General features: G+C 41.9%; 1 protein-coding gene and 4 non-coding genes across 5 annotated transcripts; 1 reads left to right on the top strand and 4 right to left on the bottom strand.

The window, feature by feature from the left end:
* Positions 1-23: 23 nt before the first annotated feature.
* trnak-cuu (transfer RNA lysine (anticodon CUU)) lies at positions 24-96 on the bottom strand. The gene has a single exon. It is a non-coding gene; the product is annotated as a tRNA-Lys (tRNA).
* A 136-nt stretch (positions 97-232) lies between these two features.
* Positions 233-306, top strand: trnan-guu (transfer RNA asparagine (anticodon GUU)). The gene has a single exon. It is a non-coding gene; the product is annotated as a tRNA-Asn (tRNA).
* Positions 307-596: 290 nt separating this feature from the next.
* trnad-guc (transfer RNA aspartic acid (anticodon GUC)) lies at positions 597-668 on the bottom strand. The gene has a single exon. It is a non-coding gene; the product is annotated as a tRNA-Asp (tRNA).
* A 160-nt stretch (positions 669-828) lies between these two features.
* trnan-guu (transfer RNA asparagine (anticodon GUU)) lies at positions 829-902 on the bottom strand. The gene has a single exon. It is a non-coding gene; the product is annotated as a tRNA-Asn (tRNA).
* Positions 903-2,392: 1,490 nt separating this feature from the next.
* gba2 (glucosidase, beta (bile acid) 2) lies at positions 2,393-18,143 on the bottom strand. Its single transcript, XM_074662228.1, has 18 exons — positions 18,018-18,143; positions 17,150-17,770; positions 11,672-11,763; positions 9,760-9,875; positions 8,971-9,189; positions 8,633-8,872; positions 8,381-8,483; positions 6,897-7,050; positions 6,092-6,217; positions 5,827-6,011; positions 5,647-5,751; positions 5,454-5,561; positions 4,389-4,540; positions 4,201-4,307; positions 3,977-4,119; positions 3,767-3,882; positions 3,493-3,684; positions 2,393-3,332 (listed from the first exon to the last, which is right to left on the bottom strand). Exons 2-18 carry the CDS (start codon positions 17,341-17,343, stop codon positions 3,084-3,086), a joined length of 2,601 nt encoding a protein of 866 aa, XP_074518329.1. The 5' UTR covers positions 17,344-17,770; positions 18,018-18,143; the 3' UTR covers positions 2,393-3,083.
* Between the last annotated feature and the right edge of the window lie 390 nt (positions 18,144-18,533).

The following is an 18,533-nucleotide window of genomic DNA, read 5'->3' as shown; positions in this document are numbered from 1 at the left end:
AAGGGGCAGGAGAAAAGGATTTGCGCCCAACGTGGGGCTCGAACCCACGACCCTGAGATTAAGAGTCTCATGCTCTACCGACTGAGCTAGCCGGGCGGTGCTGGGGGGGGGCCCCAACCCCCCCCTTTTTTGGCCCTGCTGTAAAAAGGACCCTCTGCAGCTTGTGTCCCATCCCCCATTGCTGCAGTGCTCAAATAGAAGTACTCAATGCTGAGCAGCAGGCAGCAAGCTTGTCTCTGTGGCGCAATCGGTTAGCGCGTTCGGCTGTTAACCGAAAGGTTGGTGGTTCGAGCCCACCCAGGGACGAGATCTTTTCTTTTCCTTTCGGGGTAAGACACAAATTTTGTGTAGTGCCATGTCTACACACACATATACACAAACAGCACTTATTTGCACAGAAACATGTGATGAGTAGAGAGGTCACAGTGGAGGTGCTAGACTCTCAATGCGCAGCTGAGCAGTTAGGGCTGGTGCCTTGCTCAAGGGAACCTGAAAGTCCATAAAAATTTAAGCTAACGCCTCCCCAGCTATCAGCCTAAAAAATCCCAATCTTGGTCCCAGGTGCTTGAACCAAACCAAGTCCCCAAAAGTGTTTACTCCCCGTCGGGGAATCGAACCCCGGTCTTCCGCGTGACAGGCGGAGATACTGTCCACTATACTAACGAGGAGGAGATGAGAGGAGAGAAAGGTGCAGAGAATTTATCTATCCTGACAAGACTGACTTGAAACATGTCTTCACCCACAGTCTTTTTTTGTTTGATCAGCGGCTGTCCTGGCTGTTGTTTGTTTTCAGCTGTATGTAAATGAGGCAAATAAAGAAAAAGGTGTCGTCCCTGGGTGGGCTCGAACCACCAACCTTTCGGTTAACAGCCGAACGCGCTAACCGATTGCGCCACAGAGACTTGTGTCACATGGGCACATGTGTTTGGATTTTGAAAACCACGCCATTGAAGTTTTCTTTACAGTCTGTTGTAGGGATATGGATCTCACTCTTGCACTCAGAGTGTCACTAGAGGAAGTGGAGTGTTTGCACCTGACTGAAATGTAGTTTTGCTTCCTCCTGTAGATGCTAATATCTGAGACTCTTAGCATGAAGCAGGTAGTCAGACAAGCAGGACTTGTCACTTTTTTATTTTGCCTTTTTTGTTTTTGATGGTAACCCTGGGGAGGGAGCACACCAGTTTTGGCTTGTTCCAGGTGACTCAGTCTGTGGTTTCCTGGAGTATCCCGAGGTTGGCTTCGCTTCGAGCCCGGCACGCCATTGAAGACGTCAGGCGCAGCCAGATTCGTAATTAGGTAGCCAGGGTTCATGGTGTCTCAATTACCTTCATTGGGATAACATTAGATAAAGCAGCAAGGTGAGTCCTTTGTCTTTATTTGTGTGCTAGTGAAACGGTTAATACTTAAAAAAAAAATGACTGACTTTGCAGAGTTTTTGAAAGCTCCATCTGAGGAGTTTTTGGACAGAGATCTCAGACAAACGGCTAAAAGACACTATCAACAGTATTCTGAAAGCCAATTTGAGCGAAATGGGTTTGTTTTCTGTTGAGAAGCCTTCTGTTTTGCCTCCGCCTTTCCTTTCAACAAGTAACTTAACTTTCGAACAACAGAAAGAAATGTTAATGCTACGGCTGGATCACAAGAAAAATAAACAAAAATAAATGTTAGTGTTATAATTGGAACACGATAAATTGGAACTCAGAGCAGAAATTGATAAAGATTTGGCCATCGAAAAACTGCGGTTTCAAACGGAACAGGCGAAAGTGTCACTCCAGCAGTACAGGCTTGAGTTAATAAAGAATGGTAAGTCAGTGGCTGACGGTGCAGCTGATTTTGAGTTGTCAACGCTTTGTCCAGAGCCTTCTGAGAGTTTTGATGTTGTGGGTAATCTCAGATTATTGCCTAAGTTTAACAAAAGAGACCCTGAGACTTTTTTTTTTTTGTTTGAGCATGTGGCGAAGACGAGGAAATGGCCTGCGTCTGCCCTTACGCTGATGCTGCAGTGCGCTGACCGGCAGGGCGCAGGAGGCATATTCTGCTTTGTCGGCGGCTGAAACGCAACAAAACTTTTGCGTTTGACCCTAAAACCGTTGTCGTGTAAACGGCCCCTTAATCCCTGCTGGTCTTCCCACGGATGGCGTGGCAAGAACTCCGCGACGCAAGGCGTGGCTCGGCGTGGCTCGGCGTCCGCCCATGGCATTGCAACTCTCTTCTGATCCCTGCTTAACAATTATTTTAAGTTTTGCTTTTTCATATTCAGCTCAAATTCTGTGATAAAATTAAGTTGATCATTTCAAATTCTAACAATATTTCAAATTCAATTTTTGTCAACACAAATCTCTGCACATTACAACATAATCACACAAAACACCATCTTTATTTAACCATTTGGTTCTTTTATTACGCATGATTGTCATGAGTACTGGATTATATAAAACAGTAAATGTTGCCTCTACATGAGTATACTGCAGATACAGGCCAACATGCAGCAAGGCACCAAATTCAATTAAAAAAAAAACGTAATTTCCAACACTACTCATCAAACAGTATCTCACTTAGTACAGCATTTTAATTTAAGTCAAGGAGAAATTTTTAGATGGACTGTTTTTCTTCAAGTGTTCATGTTTCTGATTGAGACGTTAAACAAATACAGCTTAAATTATCTGAAGGTTCACTAATATCCGCTTTTTAATAATACCTTTATGTAGCTGGTAAAATAAACAACAGTCCTCAGACGTTGGCAAACATTTTTTTTTCACATGATTGGGGAACGTAGTGTAAATAAACATGGTCTTAAAATCGCTGCTGCCTAGCTTTGCATATCTTTAAACATCAGGAACCATTTTCTGTCTCTTGAAACTTTTACACTCTACTTCTAAAATCTTGATCTACAGTAGCTTCTGACTCTGTCAAGTTAAAACCGTCCGACCTCAAGACTCAAACGACACATCTGGAGCAAACAAATCAAATTCAAGGTTCGTCTCAGATCACATTTGAGAGGGAGGTGGTGTGCACATGATGGTTGCTGCTGGAGAGTTGGAATTTGATTCATCATAAGTTAACACCAGTCTTTTTCCGAGGTCCTAGCTCTGGTCTTTTCTCACATCCTGCTCGCTTACAGACGCTCCACTTTGTGCCGACGTGTTCTTGTCTTTCTGTGAGGCGTTCAAGGCCAGCTGCATGGCCCAGACGCTCAGAGGCCTCATGTAAGCCAGGGAGCGGTAGATGCCCTTCTCGCAGTACGCTTCAGGAGTCTGGAAGGCCATGCCCAGTCTCTCCCAAACAGTCCGATAACAACCCTCTGCTGTGCGCATTCCTTCTTCGTACATACCCTAAAGAAGCAACAAGACAGAAGTTAGTCCATCAAACTTCTTGTTTTCTGGATGTCAGAAAAGCCAGGCACCAATTGTGTATGATTTTTTTGGAGGCTAAATTTCAAGGCAAAAATAAGCAGAAAAGTCATCTTCATCAGTCACATACGCCTGCGCCTACCTCATGGATCATGGTGGCTGCAAGTCCATACACCACTCCGATCCAGACCTCATCTGACTGGACGCTGGAGCGGTCGGCGACCCCTTCAGGGCGCATGCCGTTCACCGCCCCCATCTGACCTCCAGCGAAGCTCATCACGTTTAAGTCAAAGACGGATCTTAGTGCGGTTTGGATTTTCTCTTTTGGGAAAGCCTGTAACAAGACGGGAAGCGAGTTTAAGACCTCAAAGATTCAGATGAGTGTCAAGTACCTTCGTAGTTTTTCTTCAACCCACCTGGTAGTCTCCCTCTCCCAGCCCAGATGCTTTAAGGAACCAGTGTCCGGCACACTGATCGGACATGACGCTGTTAGAAAGATCCCTCCCACTGCTGTCGTAGTTGTAGTATTTGCCTAAACGTGGAACAACAGAAAGCAGTCATGACGATTGTCCTTGCGTTTTTTGTTTTTGTTTACATTTTAAGGTTGTGTCAGGTATAATTTTTACCGTTCCAGAGCAGTTTGTCAAAAGCAGCGCTGCCTCTGTTCAGTATGTCCCTGTATCGTTGGTGTGTCTCCTCGCTGTCCACCAGGCGGGCCATCTTACACATCACGCACAGGGATGCCAACCACAGCCCGCCACAGTACGCACTGGAAGTCGTAAACAGAACATCATGCTACTTTTTTCTGTCACTCTAATGTATTTGATCAGTTTACTTTCAAACCTCTGACCTTGGCCCCGTCACCGTCCAACCATCGTACGTCTGGTCAGCATAGCCAGAGTTTTCTATCAATCCATCTCCATCCAAGTCGAACTTCATCTCCGACTCCATCACCGCCTGGAAACAAACCAAGAGTCAGAAACCCAAGTGGAAGAAAACTCACAGCGTCTGATGAATCTCATCCAGTCTCTGTTTCACCTGACAGACAGGCCACATGTCCCGCAGGTACTGGGTGTCCTGCGTGACGTGAAAATCCCTGTAAACCTGTAGGACGAACTTCAGGTTCAGGTCCTTCCAGTCGGCCGTGTCGTGGATGAGGTAAGCATTGACTCTCTGCCAGGGTTCATCATCTGCAACAAAGAATGCAAATGAAACTTCAAATTACTCCACTCCTTCATTCTTTCACAGCAAGTGTCTGCAACCTGCAGCTCTGGAGCCTCATGCAGCTGTCTTAGTCCTTTGCAGTGGCTTCTTGTAGCTTTAAAAAATATAATTGTTAAAAGATTTTTTAAATTTTTCTTAGAGAAGGTGTATATAAATGAAGACACCGACATTAAAAAAAAATAATGCGTTGACGTTTGTTCAACTACATATGCATCACCTCTTGAAATAAAGCTTGAATTTTTTTTTGAGAGTTTTTTTTTTGTAATTTTTGTGTTTTTTGCAATTCTATAAAATTTCAATTTTTGAAGTTTTGGCAAAGTTTTGAAATTTTTGCTAATTTTAATATTTTATTTTATTTTCTTTATGTTTTTTTAATTTTTGCAAATAACTTAGATTCCACTTCTTTAAAGAATTTTGCTTTTCTACATTTTTTTCACAATTTTTGGAAAATTTAGCAAATTTTGAATTTACAGTTTTGTTATTTTTTATTTTCTCAATTCATGAATTTCGGTAGATTTTTTGAAATTTAAAAATTTTTGCACATTTTTTTTATTTTCACTTAGAAAAATACAAACTTTGGGAATTTTAAATGTTTTGAAACATTTTGCAACTAATTGAAATTTAATAAATGTGGCAAAGTTATGAATTTTATGCCATTTTGAATGTTTCAATTTTTAAAAAATCTAATTAAAAAAAAAAAAACTTGTAACATTACATGCACAGTTTTATAAACACAAAAAACTTCTTGCTGAGATTATTTTTCACAAGATTTTTTTCTATTTTTAAAACTTCATACACTTATTTGTCTTATTTTGTGGCTTCTGAATGACTTAAGTCCAGTTGAGCTTTCACAGGTTCAGGTAATGAACTCTATCCTACCTGGATCTCCGATGTCATGAGGGACCACGTTTTTGGCCTTAACAGGAGAGTACAGCCCGCTCATCAGATGAAGCCTCTCTGTCGGGTCCTTCTGAACCACACTGCCAGCTGAGGAAAGATTGATGCAGTAAATTTCTCACAGGTAAAGCCTCTTTTTTATGACCAACACACGCTCGAACAGGAGTTTTCTTACCTATATCGTACTGCAGACTCAGGGCCAGTTTGGGCCACAGCATGATGAGTGCAAAGGAAGCGTAGAAGTGCACGTCGTATGTGTTGTACATTCTGTATTCCTGACCTGAAAATAAGTGAAATGATCAGTGGATGTTGTAAAAAAAAAAAAAACATTTTCTTAAATTCTCTGTTTCTTTACCTTCCAAGTAAGCGAACCGTCCGTACTCCTTGATGACATCAGGCTGAGCTGGCAGCCCTCCATCCTCACTCCGAACGCCACCGCTAACGTCAGCGTCCTCAGGCAGCTCGGTCCACACCGTCCCTCCATCCGCCACGAAGTACAGCTCGTTAAACAGAGCTGACTTATACCACGAAGGGAGGGAGCTGAAACACAAATAACCATCTGTATCCACAAAGCACAGTTTTTCTGTTTTTACCTGTAGAGCTGTAGAGCTGTGAGCTACCTGTCCTGGAGGATGGGTCTCTGCCACTCCTCGATGCTGCTCTCCCACTGCCTGTAGTGTGTGAGCGCGTAGTGACTGAGCGAGGGCGAGGCGTCCCCTTTACTGCCGAAGTAACGAGTGTATCTCCTGGAAAGACAACAAAACAAGAGCTTAGGGAGACAGCACACACAGTATTTTTATAATAAATTCAAAAAAGCTGAAAGTTGTATTTTTCTGCTGACTATAAACTGAAAATTATTCAAAGAATTTGGGACAAACCACTGAAAAAGTTTAGGGGGAAGCTTTCCCAACTGACTAGGTTAATATGCAACAGGTAGGTTACATGACTGGGAATGAAAAGAGTTTCTCAGAAGTGAAACTTTGAAAGGTTTCCAGTTCGAACTAAATAATCACCCTCACACCAATAATGTTCCTGATGTTTGTGAGTTTCATCATCAACAAAACATTAAACAACTCAGGGACTCAGGGGAATCACGTTGATAACACAATCATGTGAGCACTTGTAGTTTCTGGTGGTTGCCAAAGCCACGTTGTCAAACAACCAGAGCAGAAAAGAAAACAAGACAACACTGGCTCAATGTTTTTTGTACTCTGACCAAAGTTTGACTTCAAAGCAAAGAATTGTGGGACAGAGAACTTGTAGGACCAGTAGGACTGGGAGATGTTGATGAAAGAGAAGAGATACCTCTGAATCTTTAAATTTTTTGGATAACTTTGGCATGTTTTTGTTTTGATTGGACAAGTAGTACGTAAAGACTCTGGCAGGAAAAACAGGAACAAAACCCAACCTCAGTGTTTATTGTACCTGATGTGTTCCCGCTCCCTGGAGCCAAAGGTGATTGTGGGCATGTCCCATGACAAGCAGAACTCCACAGTGTTGTGTCCCTGAGCTGCTACTGAGCAACCAACCGCCAACGCTGCCGCCACTTTCTCTCCTTTGGGTGTTGGCGGGCTGGAGCCTGAGCAAAACCAAGAGAGGGAGGTTACAGAGTGGGATCTCTGTCCAGATCAAAACTTTTTCACATCTGTTACAGAAGAAGCTGTTTGGCGTTTAGATTAGTCTAGATTCGGCAAATCTAGACTTACAGTGGGGAACATAGCACAGGAAAAAGTATTGACCACAAATGTTCTGTTGGATTGAAGTCAGGTGATTGACTAGGCCGTTCTAACAGATTGATTTTCTTTTTCTGAAACCATTTGAGAGTCAACTTTGCCGTGTGCTTTGGATCGTTGTCCTGCTGGAAGGTCCAGCCACGTCTCATCGTCATCATCCTGGTGGATGGCAGCAGATTCATATCAAGAATTTCCCCATACATGGCTCCATTCATTGCTCCGTCAGTTATATGAAGTTTGCCAACACCATGAGATGAGAAACAACCCCATGCCATGATGCTTCCACCTCCAAACTTCACTGTTGGTGTAGTGTTTTTTGGCTGATGTGCAGTGCCATTTCTCCTCCAAACATGGTCTGTAGTATGACAGCCCAAAAGTTCAGTTTTGGTCTCATCTGACCAGACAACATTCTCCCAGTATTCTACAGGCTTGTCAAGATGCTGTTTAGCAAACTTTAAACCAGCTTCAACATGCCTTTTCTTAAGGAATGGAGTCTTGCAGGCTGAGCGTCCAGCCTATTGTTTTCTCTGTAACAATTGTACCTGCTGCCTCCAGGTCTTTCTGGAGCACTTTCAGGGTGGTCCTTGGCTCGTTGAGTACTCTTCTGACTATCATTCTGACTCCCTGGTCAGAAATCTTCAAGGAGCTCCTGTGCGTGGCCTGTTGATGGTAAGGTGGTGCTTCTTCCACTTGTGAATAATGGCCCCAACGGTGCTGACTGGAATATTCAGGTGCTTTGATATAAGTCTGTAACCAGTTCCATTCTGATGCTGAGCAACAATCAGGTTGTGAATGTCTTCAGAGAGCTCTTTGCCTTTACCCATCATGCTCTAGCCCAGCTGATGTTGGTTTGCACTAATTGGAAGTTGAAGTAATAATTACTGACAGATTTCAGGTGGTATGGTGCATTTCCTTGTCAAAGTATACAGCCTTTCCATGGTGTGTTCAATACTTTTTTCCTGTGTTATCGTACTTCATTCCTCATAATCATTATTTATGGACCTGAACGCTGTGATTTCTTTTCATGTGTGGATTATTTGAGTTAATACCAATGTCTGGTAGAAATTTTGTTTGAATTGCAGCTTTGGAAATAAACGTAATGAGAAAAAAGTTGACGCGTTCAATACTTATTTTCCCCCATGGATTAATAAACTGAATCTCCTGCGACCGACCGACCTGTCGGCGAGTCCAGCCGTCCGTCAGTGATGAGGTCACTCCACAAGCTGCTACATGTTCCCTTTGGACTGAACGCCGTCTGGTGACTGATCTCTCTGTCTGGCTGTAAGAACATGCACACAAACACTTTTCAAATCCAACTTTTAATCCGCATTAAACCCTCAGATTTAAACCTAGCTGGACTTTTTGTGTTTGTAATCCTGTTTACTTCTTGTGAACTATTTGTGCAGAAAAAAAAAACTTGAATCAAACCTGCTCTCGGGCGGCGATGCACAGAGTGTAAGGGTTTACAGTGGTGCAGTGGTGTAATAAAACTCCAGACACCGCTTCCCCCTCTTTCTCCAGGTGGAATGGTTCATTCCAGTGACCCCCGCTCTTGTCGTCTTTGTGTCCCGACCCGTTAACCATCGTGAACATGATGGAGACGTCAAGGGCGTAATCGTTCTTGTTCTCGATGTCCCACACAAAGACAGCGACAGGGAGGCTGGAGTCCTGTGAGAATGGAGAAGTATGACAGATTAACTAAGCATTAAGACCCTTCTTTCATAATTCTGCTGGATGAAATGAAGTTCCGATGATGCATCAGTTACCTGGTAGTCATGTGGGATGACTGGAGAGACCTGTCTGCAGGTTAGAGTCACATTCTGTCCCGGCAGGTGATACACAGTCCAAGCTCGGGGGTACAGAGCGTGGTAGAAGGCGTACTCGCCGCAGTAGCCCCAGTTCCAGCCTTGTAATGTGGGCGGACGCTCGACGGAGAGAACCTGCTGGTAAACCGTTTGTCCCCCTCGCCGGAGGCATACTGTAAACTAAGAAAGAAAAGACAAACTCGTAAAAAACTGGTTTGTTCCTCTTTTTTTACTCAATGTGGGTTAGACTTCCCAGAATGCCCTTTGACGACCCCAGGGCAGGATGTCAGAACCTGAATGTGCTCCCAGCTTTTAAGTGGAAAGCATTTTGGTGACATGGGAGCGCTTTTTCCAGGACAAAAGGCATCACACCCTCCCATACGCTGCATTCTTTCCTGCTCAGGGAGGAATCTGCTTTCTGTGTCTCCGTAACAATAGATCTGTCCCTGCTTGAACTCCAACGCTGCAGCTTTCACAGTTTGAGAATGTGAAACTCAGCAGTTCAAACCCTTATAGAAATGAAAAACTGCACTAAAGTTGATCAATTATTGAGGACACGCTGGTTTATCAGTTCTCCTTTGCTTTTATGACACTACAGAGGAGATAGTGACTCTTTATCAGCAATGCAAACAGTTTCCAAGTGGCCACAGGAGTTATCAGTGGACTTTGGCTGGATTTCAACAGATGCAAGCTAAAGAGACATAAAGAGACTACTTTACATTAAAAGAGGCCGTTTGGCATCCAGTTTACCTGGTTCCCTATGACAGTTTTGTAGTGGTACATTCCAGGGTTGAGCTGCCATCTGCAGAACTCCCCCCTCCAACCCCTGGTGATAGTTCCTCCTCCAATACCGCCGAGCGGAGCACCTGCAAAACATGAAAGAAACCAAAGATTAGTAGATAATCCCAAACTATAGACCAGTTTACTGTTTGTAAACAGATATGTCAGCACGCCCATCTTGGCAACAAAAGTGCTGCAGAATACAAAGGTTTGTGAAGGGACGCGAGGGTGTTACCAGACTGTGAAATATAGACTTGAATTTGTGTCAATAAACCAGAAAACCTCCCAAATCAAAAAGATACCATAGTTTAACTTTCAACACAAAATCCTTCGAAGTGAGTTCACATTATTATAACCATGGCTACAATACAACTTTATTATTAAATATTCTAAGTAAAAACTGGATTTAGGCCCAGTTTACACGACAACTTTCACTTCAAACTTTTTTTTTTTTTGGTCCAAAACTTACGCACGTTGAAAAATAAATTTGATCTCACGTTAGGTCAACCATGTTTGCACACTCTGTCCAAAACTTTCGTCCGACATGATTTTTTTTGAAACAGGTTTGATTTTTTGCATTTTTTTCGCATCCGCCCAGCCCCTTTCCAAGGTAGTTTGACTATCAGAGATGCAGTAGGCTACTTCGACATCTCATTTTCACGCTTTCTGACATATTTTCTCTATGCATTTCAGGTGATATTTAGTTGATGAATGAAGACTTGTGTGCCTGTGTGTGTGCACGCCGCGCATACCTTAAACATACTGAAAGCCGCTGCTCAGGATCAATTGCTTGACGATTCCATTTTTCACTATGCTTAGACCAGGGGTGGCCAACCTGCGGCTCGCGAGCCACATGCGGCTCTTTACCTTTTGGTGCACGACTCTTTGATCCATTCATAAAAAAATATATATATTGTTGTGAGTAGTGGTGTACCAAGCAATCTAAAATATTGATGCATTTATGCCAACGTTGTGATCAGTATTGATCAATACTTGGGTGATGAGATTGATACTTAAGTTTCACTTTCTTTTCTTTACATCGCACAAATGCTCATAGCTATCTAAATAGATAGATGAAACTTTGTGTCTTCTGCCGTAAAAACAGAAATATGTCTTTGACACGGCTCCAAGTATGTATTTAAACACACTAGCAAACACAGTAAATGTCGCTTTAAGAATTGGAAATCTATTGATTTTCATCTTATCTCATTTCATTTATGTGTAAGAGGAAGTGCGTGGGTGATGTGGCTCTTTGTAGTACCACGGTAGCTTTTGTGGATCTTGGTCTCTGACTGGTTGGCCACCCCTGGCTTAGACGAATGAAGACTTGTGTGTATGTGTGTGTGAGACGGTGTGTATGTGTGTTAGTGTGCCTGCGCGAGGCTGAAACACAACAAACTTTTGCGTTTGTGTAAACAGCCTGAGATTATCAGCTGTTAAAATTACTTCTTTGCAGTCAAACCTTGTTACCTGAGGTTGTATTAAGAAGACACATTTAATAACACAGCTGCAGAAGTCTCTGGTGTTTCAGTGTCGAGTGTGACCTTGTTAACTGGTGACTCTTGAATCTAAAACACTGGTTTCTCTGTAATGATCAGAACTTGATAGAAGATGACTCTACAGTCTGGTATTTTTTTGGACAACTGACCACAAACAATCAGACTTTTATGCTGCTTACAGCTTCAATTTCCTGTTCATATTCCTCTAAATTAGATTCATTTTTTAAGTTAGAGAGGTCAACTGAGGTTTTGCTCAAACATAAGACAGGATTACTGCTGTGTAATATTCCACAACACTTTGAGATACGTATGTAACAGTTTGTTTATCCCTCTCAAATCCAGACTTTGATCAGTTATATGTTGTAAGAGTGACCCAGACTCACCGTATATCTGACGTAATGGCTGAGCACGAAACATATCGATGAATGGAGCTTTCTTTTCCACCTGGGTCTTCTTGTACCACCATTTTAGATACCTGGATGGAGACATACACAGAATACAGGGAATGGATTAATTTACGGTCGCTAGAGGAAAAGAAACAGCAAAGAAAAATGTCTGAAAACAAGCATGAAAATTAACAGAATTTGCCCTTTGGTCTCGTGTGTCGAAGAGTTTTAAAACGCCGTCGTTAATGTGAAAAATGAGTTTAAAATCAACCTTAAGGAGCATAAATGTCACTAATAAAACATGCTCTTTGTGCCACAGCTGGGACGAATGATTAATTCGTACACACACACACAGAAACACACACAGGCACAGTCACAAAAGAGAGAATTGTGCAACAGCACAAAGGAAGCACTTGTGAGGGAGGGAAGTGGAGTGGACGAGGCAACTTTCCACTCCATCTGAATGATGTTAACGGTCGATTTCTGCGCTTGAGTCTCTGTGTGTCTGTGTGTGTGTGTGAGGGGATTAATAATGTTAAATATTGACTAGGTTAAAAATGGGGTAAGGGTTTGGCTGCCTTAATCCTGTGAACTTTAGTCTGACATGATACGTTTCATGCTAATGTGCAAAAATGACAAAAGTCTTTATTTTTTAAGTGATTAAATTTTTAAAATTCCAAACTGAAGTAGCTAATAAAACTAGCATATTAACACAGGAACACTACCAGGGACGACACTTAATCATTTCTTATAGGTGTTAAAAAAAATCACAAACTGGCAAATAAACAAAGATAAAAAGCTAGCATGAAACACCTAGCTTATTACTAGGTTAAAACCAACTCTTCAATGTTAGCTGTCAATACAACACTATAACACCATTAAGTTGGGAACATGTGACCTCATTTCTCTCCGGTGTACTAAAATAATCTTAATCTGTGAGGTTTGGAATGCTAATAACAATATGCTAGGTATGTAGCTTGTTTACATGATAAGATCATCAGTGATCATGTTTGTACAAGTCTGTTTTGTTTGGATCATAGTGTTCCCTGTGAGGTCATGTAGAGCAGCTTAAGGTGAAGCTACACTGTAAAAAATTACTGTAAATTCAAATATCAAATTATGTTTAGATACAGCACTTTTTTTATAGTAAAGTAATTTTTGGTGTGATGGCTTTTAGTAAGTGAGGAGGAAACACAGAGTTGGAGACACTGCTGTACATAGATATGTTGCACTGCAGGAGGTACAGGCTGTCTGTGCTTCACATGGCGCAGACCATGTACCCAATAAGGGATGGGAATTGAAAACTGGTTCCTGTTGAGAATCAATAATAAATGTTTCAATCCATGGATATCATTAGCCTTTGTGCTTAACGATCCCCTTATCAATTCTTTACATTGTGCCGAAGCTGTCGGGCCTTACGTCGGCTAGTCTTCTGCAGCTATCTTAGCTTAGCAGTTAGCTAACGTTTCCCAAGAAAACTCTGAGTCAGGATTTTCAGCTTTAAGTTTTACTAAAGAGCTGACTTCATAAAGAAATGTACATAACTCTCTCTCAGAAGATTCATAATCAGTACATTCAAAATGGTATAAATCACTTTATTTTCCCAAATAACAAAATAGCCCAAGCTTGATGCTAACTAGATGGGAAACTGCATTGATATGCTAGCAGTTAGCATACATCAGTATAACTTCAGCTTCAGAAATAAAAAATACTGAGAATTTTAAATGTCAATAGCTAATTGAAAGGTTCATGGATGACTTTATAATTACGGAAAGGTTCCAAACAACTTAAACTATTGCTATAACCACTTTGAGACACTAGATAGCCTACTTGAATAATTAATATATTACAACACAGCACATCAACATCACATTGTGTGCAATTTTTACCTGTTTCTGTTTAATTATGCCCAGAAATATCCAGACTCAGGGACCAATTACATTTTTATTCACTTACAGTATAAACTCAATTAAATGTTGTTGACACAGAAAACCTGTAAAGCTAATTTTTGGGCATCGGTATTGACAAAATCTTACCAATTACCATCCCAATACCCAATGATTTTTACAGTGTGTCGACCAATATTAAAAACTTATTCTATTTTGTTTTATTTTATTTTATTTTATTTTATTTAGAGATTAAAAACATTTTTTCAATAGAGACTTGGCCAAGACAGGCAGCAGAAAACACAATTTGAATTTTTTTTTTTACAGTGTAGCTCATCACTGCCAGTCTCTGCATCCTCAGAAGTCAAACCAGGCAGCGACCCATCAGCCTCTTCCTCATTATTATTATGACCTTGTTTACTCCCAAATAATCAATGCCATTTGAGCCACAATAGACCATCTGCTTTCTTTGAAGAAGACGCACAACATCTCTACTGCCTTCATGCGTAGCCAAAAACAACAACATCACAGGAAGTGGACAGAATAATGGTGCACATATGGCACTTTGCTCAAGCTAGTTTTGTTTGTCATTACAGCCAGATCGTTTGTTTCTGCACATAATTTCCAGCAGTAAATGCACTCTTTCTTCCATCATGTCTCGTTTTTCATGGGTGTAACTTCTACATGTTAAACAAACCGTTTCACTCAAATGATTTACAGCTAGAGGTGTGACTCCTCCTGGCTTTAATAACAATTCTGTTTGCTCCCTTTGCAAACATTTACCTCCTACTGCTGCTGCAGCTATACGACTCTCACGCTGCCTTACGCAATAATTAACAAGGGTTCCCATGGAGAGGAAGCACCTGAGACATACACCTGGAATGAGAGTTGGGCATAAATGTTTGTTTAGGCTAAGAGGAGATGTTTGTTTTGCATTTAGCATTGCAACAGATTTCTGTTTGAGCATCACTTAGTCATGAAGGAAGAAATGACGCCCAACAGGCGGTGGTTAAATGATCAGAAAGAGCTGCAAGTGGCGTCACAGTTCAATAAAGATTTACCATAAAGCAGATTTGGTTACAGGCTAGTTTCAGAGAGTCTTGAGTCAAGCAAAACTCATGAAGATTAAAGTGAAAAGTAAGAGAAAATGTTGCAGCCAGGCTGGATTTCTTTGCGTCTCAGATGACAGCAGGCTGCTGAGAAAACAAACCCGACCTGCCCCGCAGATGTTTAGATCTGCAGTGGACTTTTCGTTCTGTCACTGCAGGGCGTCTTCAAATGAGCCACAAAAAAACTCAAACTGTACAAGTGAACACATCGTGTTTGTGAGCTCCCCCACAACTTCCTGCCTTCACGACTGGAGGTTTCTGAAGTCATGGGAAAAGAAACAAAGTGCAGCTTGAAGCACGAGCTGACCTGAGAGAGGAAATGCAGCATGCATGTTCTTTTCTTTTACGACCTCAAGTTTAATTTTAACGTCACATTTCTGAAGGACGCTTTGTGAAGTCTCATCTACTACTTCATCTGCATCGTCTATCTTTAATCTGCACTTTACAGCTCAAACGCGGTGTACCACAAGATGAGAAGATCTTACCACACTTCAGTAATGTGGTCACTGTCCTTCTTTACACTTCTTTCTACAGGGCAAGGAGTCATCTAGTTGACGACAATCATTATGAAAAGACTTCTTAAACTGGAAAATGACAAAAATGTAATAAAATATGTGGAAGTACGAGCCAACTCAACTCACGGCTCAACATCTTTCTCTGGTGTGGGCTGAGAAACATGACACCACAGCCCCTGAGGTGTTGCATTATGGAAACACACATGGTTTACAATGCACTGAAACCACACCACTGTGTAATGTGGAGGTTTGAAGTGTCCACAAAGGAAGACATCTTTGATGTGTGCAACTGTGTGAAAAAAATGTCCTTAAAAAATACCTTCTGATTCATTTCTATACGTCTGCAGCACATCAGCTTAACTACCTGGATGAAAACACGCACAGCTGACAGATGTCGCCTGGAAGTCTTTCAGTATTTTAGTCTGTATTCAGACCAGAAAAGTCCTTTGGTCCACTTGTTTGGTCCAGACCAAAAGCGGACTTTATTTTTTTCGTTTGGTGCGGTTCGTATTCAGATTGTACTTTTTGCAAGTGGACTATATTCTGTAAACACATCCACTGGTGTGAGGATCAGTACTCTCATTGGACAGCACTGACAAAGGGCGGCACACAGAATACAGACCTGGAAATGGAGGCAAACGTGTGTGTTTGTGCTCTTATTAGAGCTGCAAAATCATTTTCAGTTTCAAGAGCAGCTCCTTCAAAGCAGCTTAACAAAAACGTTTACAATTTAGGAACAGCATGCTAGCAACAGCGTGGCTAAACAGAAGACAGAGGATCAGGTATGAACCAAAGACGTTTAGGTTACGGTGGCTTTATAGGCCCAAAAGGCACATGTATCCTGTAGTTAGTTCGGATGGACCTTGGTTTGTATTCAGACCTGCACCGGAGAACCACGAACCGCACCAGAGTTTGTTTGGAAGCGGACCGAGACCACCTCAAAAAGTGGGTCTTGGTCCAGTTGTTTGGTCCGCACCAGGGTTCGTTTGTGTCTATTCACACCTGCACGAAAAGTCCGCACCAGCGTGGGAAACGAACCCTGGTCCGTTTAAAGTGGACCGAACAGTCCAGGTCTGAGTACGCCCTTACATTTCAGTGTAGGCTGTGTCTTGTTAAGCTGGCTTGGTGGTGCTAGCTATGCTAACGGTGGATGAGTTTGACATTAAGAGCTGTATCTGTAAAATAAACAATGCTAAACTTAGTGTGTTTTTGTAGTTTGAAACAAGACGGTTGAAATCTGGAAGTTAAACCCCTAGTTCTAGACACAAAAATGTTGGGTTATCAAAGTAGAGTCGCAAAAAAATGAAGAAAATCATTATCAAGAAAAAATCTTTACAGCCAAAAACTGGGGCGACAGATTAGCCTTGTTTATAAATGTGAAGTATTTCATCTTCTGGTTTGTTTTGGTACGCTTTAAAGGATTAGCCTCACTATTCATCAGTAATAACACCCTTTAAATCTCTGCCCTAAGGTTAGTTTGATCCACCTCACAATAACTTCCCTCTGTTCTCATTCACATCCCTGAAACTGAAGGGTGTAGGTCAGAAAACTGCACTGACTGTGCGTTTAGAGACATCCGAATGCAGAGGCATTAATTATGTTCTTTGCGGCTGAAATTATCGCTTACTCTGGTGTTTTTTTTTGCATATTGTGACACGGTTTCTCGGTCTCTGAAATGTCACACATCCTTAAAACATCCTCTGGACAACATGTGGTTACAGTTTAATTGTAACAGTCATGTTTTATTGGTTGCTGTGCTCAGGATGTGGTAAAATCTTAAAGTTCATGCTAAGTCCAACACTAGTGCTAAAGATTTGTTCCTGCATATGTGTATTTCTCATCCATGTTTTATTACATTTTGCTTTTTTTGTTGTACTGCTCCTTTAAGCTAGTACACCTGTCAAATGGATGTAGATGTAGTTTTTTAAGTGCTATATTAAATAAAGTTGTTGTATATGCTCTCACCTGATCCCGAGGCCGACGTGCTCCAAAACATTGGACAGTGACACATCTTTAGCCTGAAAGGGTTTCCTCTTCTCCTTGAACTCATGAGCCAGACAGATCCGCCAACCCTCCTTGGGAACTCCATATCCAGTTTCCTTGGACACATACCTGCTCATGAGGTCCGCTGTGGACTTCTCGCCCCAGTCTGAAGTCATTTTTGCAGAATATGCCAAACAAAAAAAGCTTGAGTGAGTAGGATAAAGGAGCTTTATGGAGCAGGGAGGTTTCACCACCTTTTATCAGTAGTCACTCCCAGTAGACAGCAGCATGAGGCCTGGATATCTTAAAGTGGATCAGCCTGCAGATCATTCCTGTGGGGAAAACCGGTTCTCAACTGGCAGCTCTGAATGACTCCAGGGATAAGAGGCGAGCATGGAATGATAAGTGCACCTTTATGTAGGAGGTCCTCGAGTCATTGTACTGTTATTACAGTCCACAAGAGCGCACGGAGGGCTCATTTCCTAAGGGACGTTTAGCATCACCCTAAGGATCCAGCAGATCCTCTGTAGCATGGAGTCCGGGGTGGATGCAGCTGAAAACCGACAGGAAAAATGACGTATGCTGAGCCCATTCATTTACCACCTACAGAGAAGCCAAACAGAATGGTGCAATGGTTAAAAAAGTCATGATCAAGTGAACCAGGTGGGCCCATACAAAGTAAGCATCTCAGCACCCGGCGGTTGGCTGCAAAGCCGCAGACTGACAGTTCCGTCGTATTTATTTAACGTGTAATGTTGGCTACATTTTCTTTTGGTTTGTAAAAGTGGATAATAACTTCCTTTTGATTTCAATGAAAGCATGCGAGATGATATAAATCCTTTATAAATACCGTAGAAACGGCGTCATCCCCCTGCTGCTCCAAACCGACTGCTGTCAGGTCCCCGCAGCCTCTGCTAGCACGTCCCTCCGCACGGGGAGTAAATATTCCCTCTGCACTGTCTCTCAGGTAACTGTTTCTACCCCGCCACTCGCATTAAACACGTCCTGTGATGGACACGAGTATCTAAACCTGACCCTAGCGTCTTATTTTGACGTATCTTCAAACAGTAAATGTTTTTGTAATGAGGCGGGACTTAAATGAAAATCAAACATTAAAGCGTTTGTTGCCTGTGAAGCACAATTAAGGGATAAATGAACCCATATGACGGCAGTGTCGCTGCAGAGCCTGTACCATTTCAAGCGAACAGGGGTGGCTGTTTTTATTCAGCCAATCTGAATATTTCTCTTTAACTAAGTCATCGACACATTTTGTTGGTTTTCACTTTTGTACTATTGAAAAAAATAATTCTTTGGGTAAAAAATGTTAACATAAACAAAATGCAAGACCGGTTGTAAACATTACGCT

Source organism: Halichoeres trimaculatus, unplaced genomic scaffold, assembly GCF_033239565.1.
Source record: "Halichoeres trimaculatus isolate MK-OKI-2021-1 unplaced genomic scaffold, fHalTri1.1 fHalTri1_scaffold_22, whole genome shotgun sequence".
Taxonomy (NCBI): domain Eukaryota; kingdom Metazoa; phylum Chordata; class Actinopteri; order Labriformes; family Labridae; genus Halichoeres; species Halichoeres trimaculatus.
This window is presented reverse-complemented; position numbering and strand designations above follow the sequence as displayed.

What these genes read in the sequence shown, in the direction of transcription:
- gba2 (XM_074662228.1), bottom strand. Translation starts at nt 17,343, where the DNA reads ATGACTTCAGACTGGGGCGAGAAGTCCACAGCGGACCTCATGAGCAGG. An exon ending in CACGTCGGCCTCGGGATCAG is followed by an intron (nt 11,764 to 17,149) that starts GTGAGAGCATAT and finishes GTCTCCATCCAG; the next exon opens with GTATCTAAAATGGTGGTACA. An exon ending in GCCATTACGTCAGATATACG is followed by an intron (nt 9,876 to 11,671) that starts GTGAGTCTGGGT and finishes CATGTTTTGCAG; the next exon opens with GTGCTCCGCTCGGCGGTATT.